We start from the raw sequence: 15239 nt of genomic DNA on the forward strand, positions 1-15239 counted from the left end.
CTTACATGCTTGGTGCCTACATTTGACAGCTTCAAACTCTAATTCATTCCTGTCTGTTTCATCTTTCATAATAACATGCATTAATCTTACCAGTATAGTTTCATACTTGAGTTTGAGGATGGGCTCTGTCTTTGGTGCCATTTAGGTAAGTAGAAATTAGCTGAGGATGCTTTACTGTTATCCACTGAAGGCTCCATTCTGGAATTTGCTTCTCTTACTTATGTACAGTCTCTGGTAGTACATCTCTAGCCCTTATCTTTTACGAAGCTTTTCCGAGTGTAGGAAAGGGTTAATTTTTTTTTTTTTTTAATTTAAATTTTTGGCTGCGCTGGGTCTTCGTTGTGGCACACAGGCTCTTCTTTGCAGCATGTGGGCTTCTCTAGTTGCGGCACGTGGGCTTCTCTAGTTGTGGTGTGTGGGCTCCAGAGTGCCCGGGCTCACTAGTTGTGGCGCACCGGCTTAGTTGCCCTGTGACATATGGGATCTTTGTTCCCCGACCAGGGATCGAACCCATGTCCCCTGCATTGGAAGGCGGATTCTTAACCACTGGACCACCAGGGAAGTCCCTCACTACTTGTTTTCACTACTTGTTTTCTAATTTGTCAAAATTACCTTTTGAGGAGGTACTGACTATATGTCAAACCCAGGGTCAGATATGACTGCCATAGATTAAGAAGTTTCATCCTGGTGGGAGTTCATCATCCTTGAAATGTCAGTAAACATCTGTGCTCAAAAAATTATAGGTCTCCTCTTTCCTTCATGGTGTAAGTAGGAAATGTTCAGATCATTATGTAATCTCCTCATAGATCCTTGGATTTCTCTGATGAATATCTGCCTAATTGACATTTAGTGGAGAGTATGTAGTGAGTACTATAATAATCAGAGTCTACTGTGTTTTACTACTCTTTAACCCTCAAATTTTATTTGTTTCTGAAGTTTGTCTTCTGTTAATTTTTTATTAGAAAGAAGGTGGGGAATTAGATTTTTTTTGCATTTATAGTTCTATTTTGGGTTGGCCATAAAGTTCGTTTGGGTTTTTTCCATAAGATGTTATGGAAAAACGCAAACAAACTTTATGGCCAACCCAATACTTAAGAGTCTTATTAATTCGGTTATTACATAGCAGCTGTCCAATCTTGCTAACGATTATGCTTGTATTTCTTAATGACATAATATAAATCATAGCAATTTGAACTACGGGAGTGTCAAGTGGGTGTGCTACTGTATTTCAGTCATGAGATTTAAAAAATAAAAACAGTGTCGTCTGGAGCACTGCACATGCATATTACGCTGCTCATTGTTTGAATTAGAATTTTAAGTGGTATTATGAGAAGCTGTTTGCTTGTTATGTTGAGCTGAAAGGGAGGTAAGCATCCAGTGATTTATGCTGGAGATACAGAGCTTGGTGAGAGCTGGTAATAAGCTTAATGACAGGCAGAATTAGGAAGTATGTAGTGTAAGAGCTTTACATGCGTGCCATTTCTTTGAAATTCACCTGTTTCTGGAGAAAATGCCTAGCAGTGCTTATCTCATACTGATTTATCTAGGCTTTTTTAGTGGAAGGAGGGGGTGCTAAACAGCCTAGTTGCAAATTACTAAAATACCATTAAAAAAAATTGAGATATAATTCACATACCATAAAATTCACAATTTTAAAGTGTACAATTCAGTGGGGTTTTTTAAAACCATATTTATGAAGATGTGCAACCATCACCACTACGAATTAAGGAGAAAATTGCTCCATAAAATAAGTTCCCTGGGTTTCATGCATTACGTGCCCAGTCTGCAGTAGTGTGTTCATTTGCCATTGGGCAGATGATTCAGCCTGGGCCAAGAATTTGGGACTTTCTAGAAGTTCTAGAGTGACACTCCATTGACTCTTTTATGAGATGAACTACTAATTTAATTCTGTCCGGAAGATAGGGGCAACCATATTTTGACCAGGTTGTGATAATGCTTTTTTACTATGCTATAAAGTATTCTGCGCATGGGCGGGTTGATGTAATAGGAAGAGCGCTGTCTTTAGAATACAGAAGAAACCTGACCTGGCCACTTAGCTTAGTTAGCCTTGTTAACTTGGGCAAGTTACTTCATCTTGCTGAGACTAAGTTTATAGGAGATACTGTAAAATGGTTCATTGAGGACAACATGGTTGGTTAGGCTTGCCGCATGCTCTAGATTCAGATCTCCTGACTTCTGTTTTCAGTTTTCTTTTTATAGAACTATGTTTTTGTCTTAAATATTTTTATCCAAATGGTCTTTTAAGAAACAATGTATTAATCCACAATATTCTGTTGGTAGTTTTCAGAGAGGGGAATAAATGAAGTCAATATTCTTTATGTGACCAAGGAAAAAGAATGTTTGTTACATTGAATATTGGCCAAATATATGATTGTCTCTTTAGAAGTCTTGTAGTTAACAGTAATATTGTTAGCCAGTAAAGTTACTAATAGAAAGCAGGAGCCTTAACCTTTCCTAGTAAGGTTAAATGGTATGGCTCAGCTCTTGGGGCCCACTACCGATGACTCATTTGAGAACTTATTCCCACATAGTGACAGTTGGCCCTAGCTCGAAAAACTACTAGCAGTTGGCTTTGTAGAAGAAAGAACAGTCTCATATTTTCTACCATTCGTGTGACCACAATGCAGAACCGTAATTCAAAGAAAGTTTTATTTCGGCTAGGGGTAATCTTCATTCTGAAAGAATTGACAAACTAATATAAAGGACTTTTGTCCTGAAACTTGTTAGGCTTATGTTTTCTACATTGCAAACATATATATAGTTTCTTTGGATGAAGCAGTTCCTTTATGAAATGTTTTAGCTTTGTATTTCTCAGTGCAGCATTTTAAATCAGTTCTTTGTGTGTAGGGGATGATGGCAACGCATGGAACTGTTGTCTGAGGCTGCTAGTTTGAAGAACTAACTAGAGACTGATACAGTGTTACTAATTTTGAATGACTAAAGCATTGGGTTTTTTGGTTTGGTTTGGTTTGGTTTTCCCTCTCCCACCTCAGTAAACTTTTGCTACTTGCATATAAAGAGTTTTACTTCTAAAGATTCTTTTAGACCTCTGCAACTTGTGGTCATTCATATAAAATTATTATTTGCAGCTGTCACTTCTTCTTCCTTACCGTTTCATTAAATTAGAAAGGAACATGATGTGAGAACTATTAAATATTTGTTAGGTTGAAGAAAGAATTCTGTCTTATTTTGGGTTTATTATATTTATAGTCTTTCTTTTAAAATACATTTAAATTATACAAATAATTTATATTTATGGTAGAAAAGGCAGTTATGTAATCCTGTCATCCAGAGATAATTGCTGTTAATCTTCTGTGCCAAGTCTCTTGGTTGTCATTCTTAAAGAGGTAAAATATCACCTTACCAGGTAGAAGAGCTTACGTCTTTCAGTTTTGAAGCTGAATAAAATGATAGTCTTTTGTCTTTTGAAGAATATCCTGACATGTTGAAATATTTTAAACTAAATTACAGTGGAGAGCCTCTTTTATAAAAATGAGGAGTTGGTGGGTAGATATTGGGAAAATAGCAGCTAAAAAAGAAAAACAAGGAAACAGTTGTATTCGCAGAACAGACTAGGTCTTTGTCAGCAATTTCCACGTTGATGAATTAGTCTTATGTTTCTGAATATCCTGCTTATACTTCCTTAGTCTTTTTCTCTAGAAAGTAAAGGTGGTAGATTCTCATCATGGGCCTAAAGTTAGGAGGCTTGTTGTATGATTTTTATTTGTTTTGAGTTTCCATGGAATGTTTATCATGGGAATCACTTTTGGAGAGACTGATCTAGTCACATTAGGAAATTGGAAATACTTTGTTTTCTAGTTTCTCTGGAGAAATAAGTGTATAACTCCACTAACTAGATGACAAAGCTTGGGTCATTGACAGAATTTTGTGGTCGTAATTTGCTCTTACTGCTAAAGCAGTTCATTTTTGAGTTCTCTTATCCTTAACTCGCTCTTCTAGAATTCCTAGAGGACCTGTGCAGCAGCCTCTCGAGGATCGAATCTTCACTCCTACTGTCTCGGCAGTGTACAGCACGGTGAGTACCTCAGGGTTGTTTGTCAGATTGTGTGTGTTTTTTGCACATGAACCTTTGATATTATAGGCAGTGTTTGTTAGATTGGTACATAATAGGCTTTTGACAGAAAAGTTCAATAAAATCTCGAACAGAATTAGATGTATATAATATAATAAGGTGAATAGGTCTTTTCCCCTGTCATCTTAATTTAAGAAGTAGACATGAAAGAAACATTCTGTTAAGGTAGATTGACTTGTACACCTGTGTTCTTTTTCCTCCCTTTTCCTCCTTCCATAAATATTGTGAGTCTTCTAGGACACTGAGTTTTACTTTTCTTTTGGATATTTTTTCTTAAATTTTAATAAATTTTACACTTTTAACTTAAATTTTTTTTTTTACTTTTTTCCTTCTTTGATTACATATAAAAATGCAGAAAGTTTAGGAAAGAGAACAGTGGTTAATTGGAGTAAATTTAAATATTTATGTTAAATGATAGATTCAAATTCATAAATGAAGGGAAATTTAAAAGTTAGAGGATGAAGATAATAAAATTAGAAGCAGATTACAGGGGTATTGTAGTGAGCCTAAGGGAATTTAGGGGAGAATCGAGGAGTTGGACATGTCTTTTTTTTTGGCTGTGCCATGTAGCTTGCGAGATCTTAGTCCCCCAGTCAGGGATTGAACCCAGGCCCTCGGCAGTGAAAGCACAGAGTCCTAACCACTGGACTGCCAAGGAATTCCTGGACATATCTTTATTTTTTATTTTTTAAATTAAAAAAAATTTTTTTTGAGGGAGGGGGGATCTCTCCCCTTATTTTCTCTTTCTTTTTTAAAAAATTCATTTATTTTATTTATTTATTTTTGGCTGCATTGGGTCTTTGTTGCTGTGCGTGGGCTTTCTCTAGTTGCGGTGAGTGGGGGCTACTCTTTGTTGTGGTGTGCGGGCTTCTCATTGTGGTGGCTTCTCTTGTTGTGGAGCACGGGCTCTAGGTGTGCAGGCTTCAGTAGTTGTGGCACACGGGCTTAGTAGTTGTGGCTCTAGAGCACAGGCTCAGTAGTTGTGGTGCATGGGCTTAGTTGCTGCACAGCATGTGGAGTCTTTACAGACCAGGGATTGAACCTGTGTTCCCTGCATTGGCAGGAGGATTCTTTTTTTTTTTTTTAATAAATTTATTTATGGTTGTGTTGGGTCTTCGTTTCTGTGCAAGGGCTTTCTCCAGTTGCGGTGAGCGGGGGCCACTCTTCATCGCGGTGCGCGGGCCTCTCACTATCGCGGCCTCTCGTTGTGGGGCACAGGCTCCAGACGCGCAGGCTCAGTAGTTGTGGTTCACGGGCCCAGTTGCTCCGCGGCATGTGGGATCTTCCCAGACCAGGGCTCGAACCCGTGTCCCCTGCATTGGCAGGCAGATTCTCAACCACTGCGCCACCAGGGAAGCCCGGCAGGAGGATTCTTAACCACTGAACCACCAGGGAAGCCCTAAAATTTTTTTATATTTATTTATTTGGTTGTGTGGGGTCTTAGTTGCAGCAGGTGGACTCCTTAGTTGTGGCTTGCGGGCTCCTTAGTTGCAGCTCCAGGTGTCCTTAGTTGTGGCATGAGAACTCTCAGTTGCAGCATGCATGTGGGATCTAGTTCCCTGACCAGGGATTGAACCCGTGCCCCCTGCATTGGGAGCTCAGAGTCTTATCCACTGTGCCACCAGGGAAGTCCCTGGACATGTCTTTTTAAAAAAAATTTATTTAGTTTTATTTACTTATTATTTTTGGCTGTGTTGGGTCTCCGTTGCTGCATGCGGGCTTTCCCTAGTTGCAGTGAGCGGGGGCTACTCTTGGTTGCGGTGCGCAGGCCTCTCATTGCGGTGGCCTCTCGTTGCGGAGCACAGGCTCTAGAGCACGCAGGCTTCAGTAGATGCAGCGTGTGGGCTCAGTAGTTGTGGCTCATGGGCTCTAGAGCACAGGCTCAGTAGTTGTGGCGCACAGGCTTAGTTGCCCCGCGGCATGTGGCATCTTCCCGGACCAGGGCTCGAATCCATGTCCCCTGCATTGGCAGGCGGATTCTCAACCACTGCGCCACCAAGGAAGCCCTGGGCATATCTTTTAATGTTTCATTTCATCATACCATTCATCCTTGGAGATAGGGTGCTTTAAAGAAACTCACAGTATAGTGAGAGAGATGAGTAAATAAATAACTGTAATCCAAGTGGTATGATAAAGCAATAATTCTTATCCTTTTGGGTTATAAATTACTTGTAGAATCTGAAAATAGTCTCAGTGCTTTCTCCTCAAAAAAGAGCATATGCCAAGTGTTTACATATAATTTCAGAACTTCACAGATGTCCATCAGGCCATTCATAAGGCTCTGGTTGAGAACCTTTGATTAGAGATATGAACATGCTATTATATGGGAAAGGGAGAAGTTGCTTCATTGAGGAAGTGACACTAAGCTGGAAGGTATAAGACTTCTAAGCAGAAAAGGGAAGAAGAGGCCTTCTAGGAAGTGAAAAATTAGAGGCATGGTTAATGGAATGGTCAGTAGTCAGAAGTGTGGCATGTGTGCTAGGTTTTGTAGCCAAAGTAGAGATGAGATAAGTGAGTTTTGCAGGTTTTAAGGTTGTCCTAAAGAGATAGAAGTTTATCATGCAGGTAATGGGTAAGGTAATTATTTTTCTTGGTTTGCCTAAAACAAGTCTCAGTTTACACCTATTGTAGATCAACTAAACACCTGTTAATTACTTTTTGAACCCTCTGTAACTCTTAAAATGGCCCCAGTTTGGATGATAAACTATCTGCTCACTGTACTAACTGGGAACCTTCAATTTACATTAAAAAAAATAACCTTTAATTTTCTTCTGGCACAAACTTCCTCCAGGCCAGAGTTGTTTGTTTGTTTAAAGTACTGAGGTTGGGGACTTCCCTGGCAGTCCAGTGGATAAGACTCTGTGCTTCCACTGCAGGGACACGGGTTCGATCCCTGGTTAGGGAACTAAGATCCCGCATGCTGCGTGGCATGGCCAAAAAAAAAAGTACTGAGCTTAAAGGCTGTAGAATTTTATCAGGCATAACTCTTAACATATAATTTTTGCTAATTATGAAAGTATACCTTCAATATTAAATTATTTTCAAAATTAGGATAGGAAAAAGAAGAAGATGAAAATTTCTAGTAATCTTGACTGATTTCTATAGGCATCTCCTATAACCATTTTTTTGGTATGGTTCCTTTGTCTCTTTTTCTGTGTTGTAGGCTCTGTATAAGATATTTTATTCTCATTTTTCACTGTATGTTGTAATGTTAGCTTTTCCTATGCTACTTGAAACATGTCTGAAATAATAAATTGTTGTATGCTGTTTTGTTATAAGAATTTAGCATTCACTCAACATTTGACAGATTATTTCTTAAGCTTTTAATGTGTGTCAGACACTGTTCTAGATGCTGGGAATATAGTAGTGAGCAAACTAAACCTGCATTCCTCATGGAGCTTACTTTTTTGTGAGATAGAAAGATAGTTAAATTAAAAAAAATGTGTACAATATGCTATTAGGTGGTAATAAATGCCTTGATGAAAACGAGGCAAGATAAAGGGGTAAGGAATGACTGGACATCCTACTTTAGCTGGGGCTCCCAGGGAAGTTTCATCTGAAAAAATGGCATTTAAGTAGAAACTTAAGAAGTAAGGGAGTGAGATTGTAGATTTTAGGGAAAGAGCACTTCTGGTAGAAGAAAGAGCAGTGCAGAGGCCCAGAGATAGAATCTGGAGCATCAGATTATATAGGGCACTATAGACCATGGTAAAGATTTTGGATTTTAATCTAGATGTGATGGAAAGCCATTGGAAATTTAAGAACAGAAGATCTGATTTTTTTTTTAAGGTGACTGTACCTACTGTATAGAGGGTAGACTGATGAGGGTAGGTGGTTGTTGTTGTGAGGTAGAAGCAAGACCAGTAGGAGGTTATTGTAGTAATATAGGCAAATGATGGTGGCTTGCTGTAAGCTGGTAACAGTCAAAGAGAGGAGATGGGGTTTGCTATATATTTTGAAAGTGGAGTCAATAGGATATGATGATAGCTTGGATGTGGGATGTGAGAGAAAGAAGAGTAAAGGAAGATGTCATGGATCGTCGCTTGAGCAACTGAGTGGATGAACATGGTATATTTATAGGAAGGAACACTGGGTGAGGAACAGGGTCTTTGTTGAGAAAAATTTATATGTGTGAACATTATTTTTGTGAGGAGTTAAGCATTAGGTTGTTTCCTGTCGTGAATAACCTACTGAATTTTAACCCTTTTCTGTATTTTGGATTATTTTATAGAGTAACTTTCTAGAAATGCAATTCCTGAGTTAAAGTGTAGGCATGTTATTAAGATTCCTCATTAAATGACGACATGTGACTTCGTAAACTTAGTACTTTAGAGAGGAGATAATCAAAATCCTGTGAGTAACACAGTGCCTGCTACACAGTTTATGTGAATTGTTTTGCATCTAAGGTTTTGAATTTATTTTTGAGTTAGATCAAATTTGACTTTTACTATTAAAAGCTACTGCCGTATTTGTGGTCCTTCAGTTAATTTAAAAATTGGGTGTGTCAGTTATATGTGATACCTATTCTGGAAGGACCAGGGGTTTTAGACAGTAAAAAGTTACCTTAAAATATGATGTCTCTACTTTTTGATCACTTATTTCCATTCTTAGTAATTTAAGTCTCTTCCCCACTTTTACAATGCTGTTGTGCCCATTAACAATGAGTAAGAGGGTAGTTGACCAGGTGCTTAGTCTCCCTTTTTCTCAGCCCCAAGGTTATGTATTGGTCATTATTCTCTAGTGTCTAGGTCCATTAGCATCATTTATGACATTTAACGTCATAAAATAAAGGCTAACCTTCAATTCACCTCCTCCTGGCTCCTCATATGGTGCCCTTATGTCACTTTAATTGAGTTGGTTAAATTCCTTGAAAGGCAAAAAGACACCTGGATAGTCTTTAAAAATTATACAAAGATTTTACTTTTTAATGTCTGATATGGAGGCTGTATGCCCTTATGTCAACCATTTTACATAAGTTCTCTGCTGCTAATCAAAGAGGTATCAGAAGTAGGGCTCAGCTTTTATAATGCCTTCATTTTACATTTTAGCATGCTTATTATTTATTTATTATAGTCTGGTTTATCTAAGTTTCTCCTTGGAGTATTTATCAGGGATGAGAGGGATACTTTTGTCATTATTCTTCATTAACCATAATTAGGGTGATTCGTCATATGAACAAAAAAAGAATAAAGCCAGTATTTTTTAAATGCTAGTAAGAGCAGTATATACTATGGTAGAGAGGAAATGGCAAAACTAAAGAGGCATGAGCTAATCTGAAGTATATTCATTAATAACTGTCTTATTGGCATGCTTCTGAAGAACAAAATGTGAAATTTTACCATGTTGTATATTTTTGGCTTATATAGTCAGCCCTTCATATCCAGGGGTTCCTCATCCTCGGATTCAACCAACCGTGGATTGAAATATTTGAAAAAAACGATTTCAGAAAGTTCCAAAAAGCAAAACTTGAATTTGCTGTTTGCTGGCAGCTATCTACATAGCATTTACACTGTTTTAGGTATTAGTGTAATCTAGAGATGATTTAAAGTATAGGAGAGGATGTGTGTAGATTATATGGGAACACTAAGCCATTTTATATAAGAGACTTGAGCATCCTCAGATTTTGGTATCTGTGGGGGGAGTGGGTCTAGGAACCAATCCCTCTCAGATACCTAGGGATAACTGTATATCTTATTTAGAGAAATTAGATTTTATGACTATTAAACCAGTATTTTTAACATAATTACAGAGATAAACTTAATAAATTTTTTTTCTGGAATAGTGACTTTACTACAAGAAGCAGCAGTCTATATTCTAGGGGAGTGGAAGGGCTGTCTTATTAACTGCTTGCGAAAAATTCCTGTCAATAAATTATTTAATTTGAATAAATTACTCCTTAATGTCATAACATTTCACAATCCTTTTTAGTCAGCTTATACGTTATAAAGTTTTGATTCTGTCATCCTGTAGCTCTGTGTCATGTAATTAGAGTCAGCTGATACGTATTAAGTAGGCCAACGTGTCAATGGAGACCTCTGCACAGAGACAAAATTTAGCTTGGGTTGATCGACACTCCTTAAACAGTGGTGTCCAGCCAGATGTAAATCCACTTAATTGCCCTATAATCCAGCACAGAGTAACAATCCATTTTTTTCCCCCAATGGTAAAACACCAGTTGAACTCGTTATTTGTTTGTTTATTTATACTTTATGTTTAAGAACAGCTTTATTGAGTGTATTTGATATATAGGATATGTAGTGCCTATGATTTAAATATATCTAAAATGTAGTATTTAAAGTGTATAATTTGGTAAGTTGTATTATAAGTTTATAGCAATAAAAACCTCTACCACAATCAAGAAAATTAATATACCCATCACTCCCAAAAGTTTCCTCATGCCTTTGTCATCTTTCTACCTTCCCCCACCACTGGTCCGCTTTCTGTCGTTATGGATTCATTTGCATTTTCTAGACTTTGTTTTTTGTTTTTTCACTCAGGTTAATTATTCTGAGATTTATCCATGTTGCTATGTTTATCATTAGTTTATTCCTGGAAAAAAAGTAAACTATGGGCTTAAAATTTAGAGTTGTCATAATCATGTTTCATATATTATTTTTTCCTCCTAATAATAGAGTTTGGTTTTTGTTAAACATAATGTAAATCATAATGATTGTACAATTTGGCAGTTTTCTTTTTTAATACAACATTGCATTGTAAATAATTGTCATGCTGTTACATAGCATTTATAAACATTATGTTAACAGCTTAAGTAAGTAGCATGTCAATGAGATGAACCATAATTTACATAATCAGTTAATTTACAAACTAGTGTTTGGTTTAAAAATCCCTTCTTCTTTATTTTCTATTTTAAATAACTTTGTGATACATACATATATAAAATACATATTCATACATATATATGTGTATTTTTTTTTTTCTATTTAAATAGGGTTATTTCCTTTGGCTAATATTCCCAAAAGCAGCCGTACTAGGTTAAAATATTGGGTTGGACAAAAGTTTCATTGTTTTTTTCCGTAAGATGGCTCTAGTAGTGCTTAGTGGTCTTTAACTTCATTCGAAACTGTTTTCTTAGATTCTGTTGTGAACAGCTGTCATATCAGCATGCATTAAAAGAAAAGAAACATCAAAATTGGTGAATTTTTGTGTAGCCATTTTAATATTGAAGATGGAAGAAAAAAAGCAATATTTTTGGCATATTATGTTTTATTATTTCAAGAAAGGTAAAAATGCAACTGAAATACAAAAAAAGATTTGTGCAGTGTATGGAGAAGGTGCTGTGACTGATCAAATATGTCAAAAGTGGTTTGCGAAGTTTCGTGCTGGAGATTTCTCGCTGGACGATGCTCTGTAGTCAGGTAGACCAGTTGAAGTTGATAGCGATCAAATCGAGACATTAGTTGAGAACAATCAACGTTATACCACATGGGAGATAGCCAACATACTCAAAATATCCAAATCAAGTGTTGAGAGTCATTTGCACTAGCTTGGTTGTGTTAATAGCTTTGATGTTTGGGTTCCATATAAGTTAAGCAAAAAAATCCTTCTTGACTGTATTTCCGCATGCGATTCTCTACTTAAACGTAAGGAAAATGTTCCGTTTTTAAAAAAATTATGGGGCTTCCCTGGTGGCGCAGTAGTTAAGAATCTGCCTGCCAATGCAGAGGACACAGGTTCGATCCCTGGTCCGAGAAGATCCCATGTGCCGCGGACCAACTAAGCCCGTGCGCCACAACTCCCGAGCCTGCGCTCTGGAGCCCGTGAGCCACAACTACTGAGCCCGCGTGCTACAACTGTTGAAGCCTGTGTGCTGAGAGCCCGTGCTCTGCAACAAGACAAGCCACTGCAATGAGAAGCCCGCGCACCGCAATGAAGAGTAGCCCCTGCTCACCGCAACTAGAGAAAGCCCGCGCCCAGCAACGAAGATCCAGTGCAGCCAAAAATAAATAAATAAAACAAATAAATTTAAAAAATAAAAAAAGCAAATTGTGACGGTGATGAAAAGTGGATACTGTACAATAACGAGGAATGGAAGAGTTGGTGGGGCAAGCGAAATGAACCACCACCAACCACACCAAAGGCCGGTAAGAAGGTGATGTTGTATATATGATGGGATTGGAAGGGAGTTCTCTATTATGACCTCCTTCTGGAAAACCAAACGATTAATTCCAACAAGTACTGCTCCCAGTTAGACCACCTGAAAGCAGCACTCGATGAAAAGCATCCGGAATTAGTCAACAGAAAATGCATAATCTAACGCAAGGCCTCATGTTTCTTTAATGACCAGGCAAAAACTGTTACAGCTTGGCTAGGAAGTTGCGATTCATCCCCTGTATTCACCAGACATTGCACCTTCGGATTTCCATTTATTTCAGTCTTTACAAAATTCTCTTAATGGAAAAAATTTCAATTCCCTGGAAGACTGTAAAAGACACCTGGAACAGTTCTTTGCTCAAAAAGATTAAAAGTTTTGGGAATTATTATGTTGCCTGAAAAATGGCAGAAGGTCGTGGAACAAAACGGTGAATACGTTGTTAAATAAATTTCTTGGTGAAAATGAAAAATGTGTCTTTTAGTTTTACTTAAAAACCTAAGGAACTTTTTGGCCAACCCAATACACACACTATAAAGATAATACTCTTCACATACTGTAAAGTTACGGGCCTTTATGTTGCTGCAAGCATTATGGGAGTCTATCCATTTCATTTTATCTTGATAGTTTCAGGTCTTCTCATTTTCAAACATCTTTGCTAATTCGATAGGTCAAAAGTGCTATTTAACAATTCACAGGAGAGGAAATTAGCAGGTTAAGTGACTGTGGAAGAAGGTTTACATTGATAAAATAATGATGTCATATTTTGGTTGTAAAATTAACAAAGGTTTAATTATATACCCAATTGTCAGTTGTAGGAACGTACTATTTAGGAATTTTTAGGACTTTGTTCTTAGCTTTTTTTTTCCTGTTTAATATTTTTGAATTACTGGGTATAGAAAAGGAATGAAATTTTCCTGTTTGTTGTGGCAAGAAGGTTGTAAGGAAGATTGTAGTTTTAAAATTATTATTGTCGCTTTTCTCCAGTGGCATTGCTGAGTGATATTCAACCACAGTTGGAAATCCAAATTTTTGTATTTGGAATATAATAAAAGATGAAAATCACATTTAGCGATACATGTACATACATACATTTAAATTGTGTAAAATAGACCTAACATAAAATTTACCACCTTAATCATTTTTAAGTGTACACTTAAGTTGTACTAAATATATTCACATTGTTGTGCAAATACCATTACCATCCATTCCCAGAACTCTTTTCATCTTGTAGAACTGTACCTATTAAATAACAACTTAATTCTTCTCTCTCCCCAGTCCCTGGAAACCACCACTGTGCTTTCTTTCTCTATGATTTTGACTACTTTAAGTACCTCGCATAAATGCAATCATACAGTATTTGTCTTTTTTTGTGACTGTCTTATTTCACTTAGCATAACGTCCTCAGTGTTCATCCACATTGTTGCATGTGTCAGAATTTTCTTTCTTTTTCAGGCTGAATAATGTCCCAATGTATGTGTATTGCACATTTTTGCTTATCCATTCCTCTGTCAATGGACACTTGGTTTGCTTCATCATTATAGCTACTGTGAAGAATGCTGCCATGATACCTCTTTGAAACCCTGCTTTCAGTTCTTCTAGGTATATGCCTGGAAGTAGAATTGCTGGATCATATGATAATTTTATTTTTAATATTTTGATGAATCATTGTACTATTTTCCACAGTGGCTCTGCCATTTTACATTCCCACCAACAGTGTACAAGGATTCCAATTTCTCCATATCCACTCCAACCCTTGTTGTTTTCTGTTTCTTTGGGTTTTTTTTGATAGTAACCATTCTAATGGGTATGAGGTGGTGTGCCACTATAGTATTGATTTGCATTTGCATAATGATTAGTAATGTTGAGCATCTTTTCATGTGCACCTTGGCCATTTGTATATCTTCTTTAGAGAAATATCTATTCAAGTCTCCTGCCCATTTTTGAGTAAAGTTGTTTGTCTTGTTGTTGTTCAATGTTAGTAGTTTTCTGTATATTCTGGATATTAATCCTGTATCAGATGTATGATTTGCAGGTATTTTTCCCATTCTGTGCATTGCCTTTTTACTCTGTCAGTAGTGTCTTTTGAGGCACAAAATTTTTTTCATTTTCATGACGTGCAAGTTGTCTATTTTTCCTTTTGTTACTGGTGCCATTGGTGTCGTATTTAAGAAATCATTGCTAGATCCAATGTCATAAAGCTTTTGTCCTAGGTTTTCTTCTAAGAGTTTATTGTTTTAGGTCTCATATTTAGGTCCTTGATCCATTTTGGGTTAATTTTTGTATATGGTGCTAAGTAAGGTCCAACTTCGTTCTTTTGCACGTGAACATCCAGTTTTCCCAGCGCCATTTGTTGAAAAGACTTCTTTCCCCATTGAATGGTCTTGGCACCCTGGTTGAAAATCATTTGATCATGTATGTGAGTATTTATTTCTGGGCTCTCTATTCTCTTCTATTGGGAATCTATCTTTATGCCAGTAGCACGCTGTTTTGATTACTATTTTGTAGTAAGTTTTGAAATCAGAAAGTATATGAGTCCTTCAGCTTTGTTGTTCTTTTTCAAGATTGTTTTGGCTATTTGGGGTCCCTTGAAATTCCATATAAATTTTAGGATGGATTTTTCTATTTCTTTAAAAAGAAGTCATTGGGATTTTGATAGGAATTGCATTGGATCTGCAGATCACTTTGGATAGTACTGACATCTTAACAATATGAAGTCCTTCCTATCTATGAACATGAGATGTGTTTCCATTTACTTATGTCTTCTTTAATTCCTTTCAGCAATGGTTTGTAGTTTTCGTTGCACAAGTCTTTCATTTCTTTAAGTTAATTCCTAAGTATTTTTGATGCTGTTGTACATGGAATTGTTTTCTTCATTATTTGTGTTTAGAAATTCAACTGATTTTTGTGTGTTGACTTTGCATCCTGCTACTTCGATGAATTCATTTATTGTTGTAAGAGTTTTTTTTTCTTGGTGTGGAATCTGTATACATTGTTAAGTGTGTGTGTGTGTGT

General features: G+C 36.9%; 1 protein-coding gene across 23 annotated transcripts in view; it reads left to right on the forward strand.

Moving 5' to 3' along the window:
- Window positions 1-15239, forward strand: part of EIF4G3 (eukaryotic translation initiation factor 4 gamma 3) — a 391559-nt gene that overhangs the window by 87712 nt on the left and 288608 nt on the right. For all 23 annotated transcript variants that reach the window (XM_082372341.1, XM_082372360.1, XM_082372352.1 and 20 more), the window contains exon 2: window positions 3982-4057. In XM_082372341.1, coding sequence (XP_082228467.1) covers window positions 3982-4057 — 76 coding nt within the window. The remainder of the gene's footprint in view (window positions 1-3981; window positions 4058-15239) is intronic.

The sequence above is a fragment of the Balaenoptera borealis genome, assembly GCF_965194805.1.
Source record: "Balaenoptera borealis genome assembly, chromosome: 1".
NCBI classification, from domain to species: Eukaryota; Metazoa; Chordata; class Mammalia; order Artiodactyla; family Balaenopteridae; genus Balaenoptera; species Balaenoptera borealis.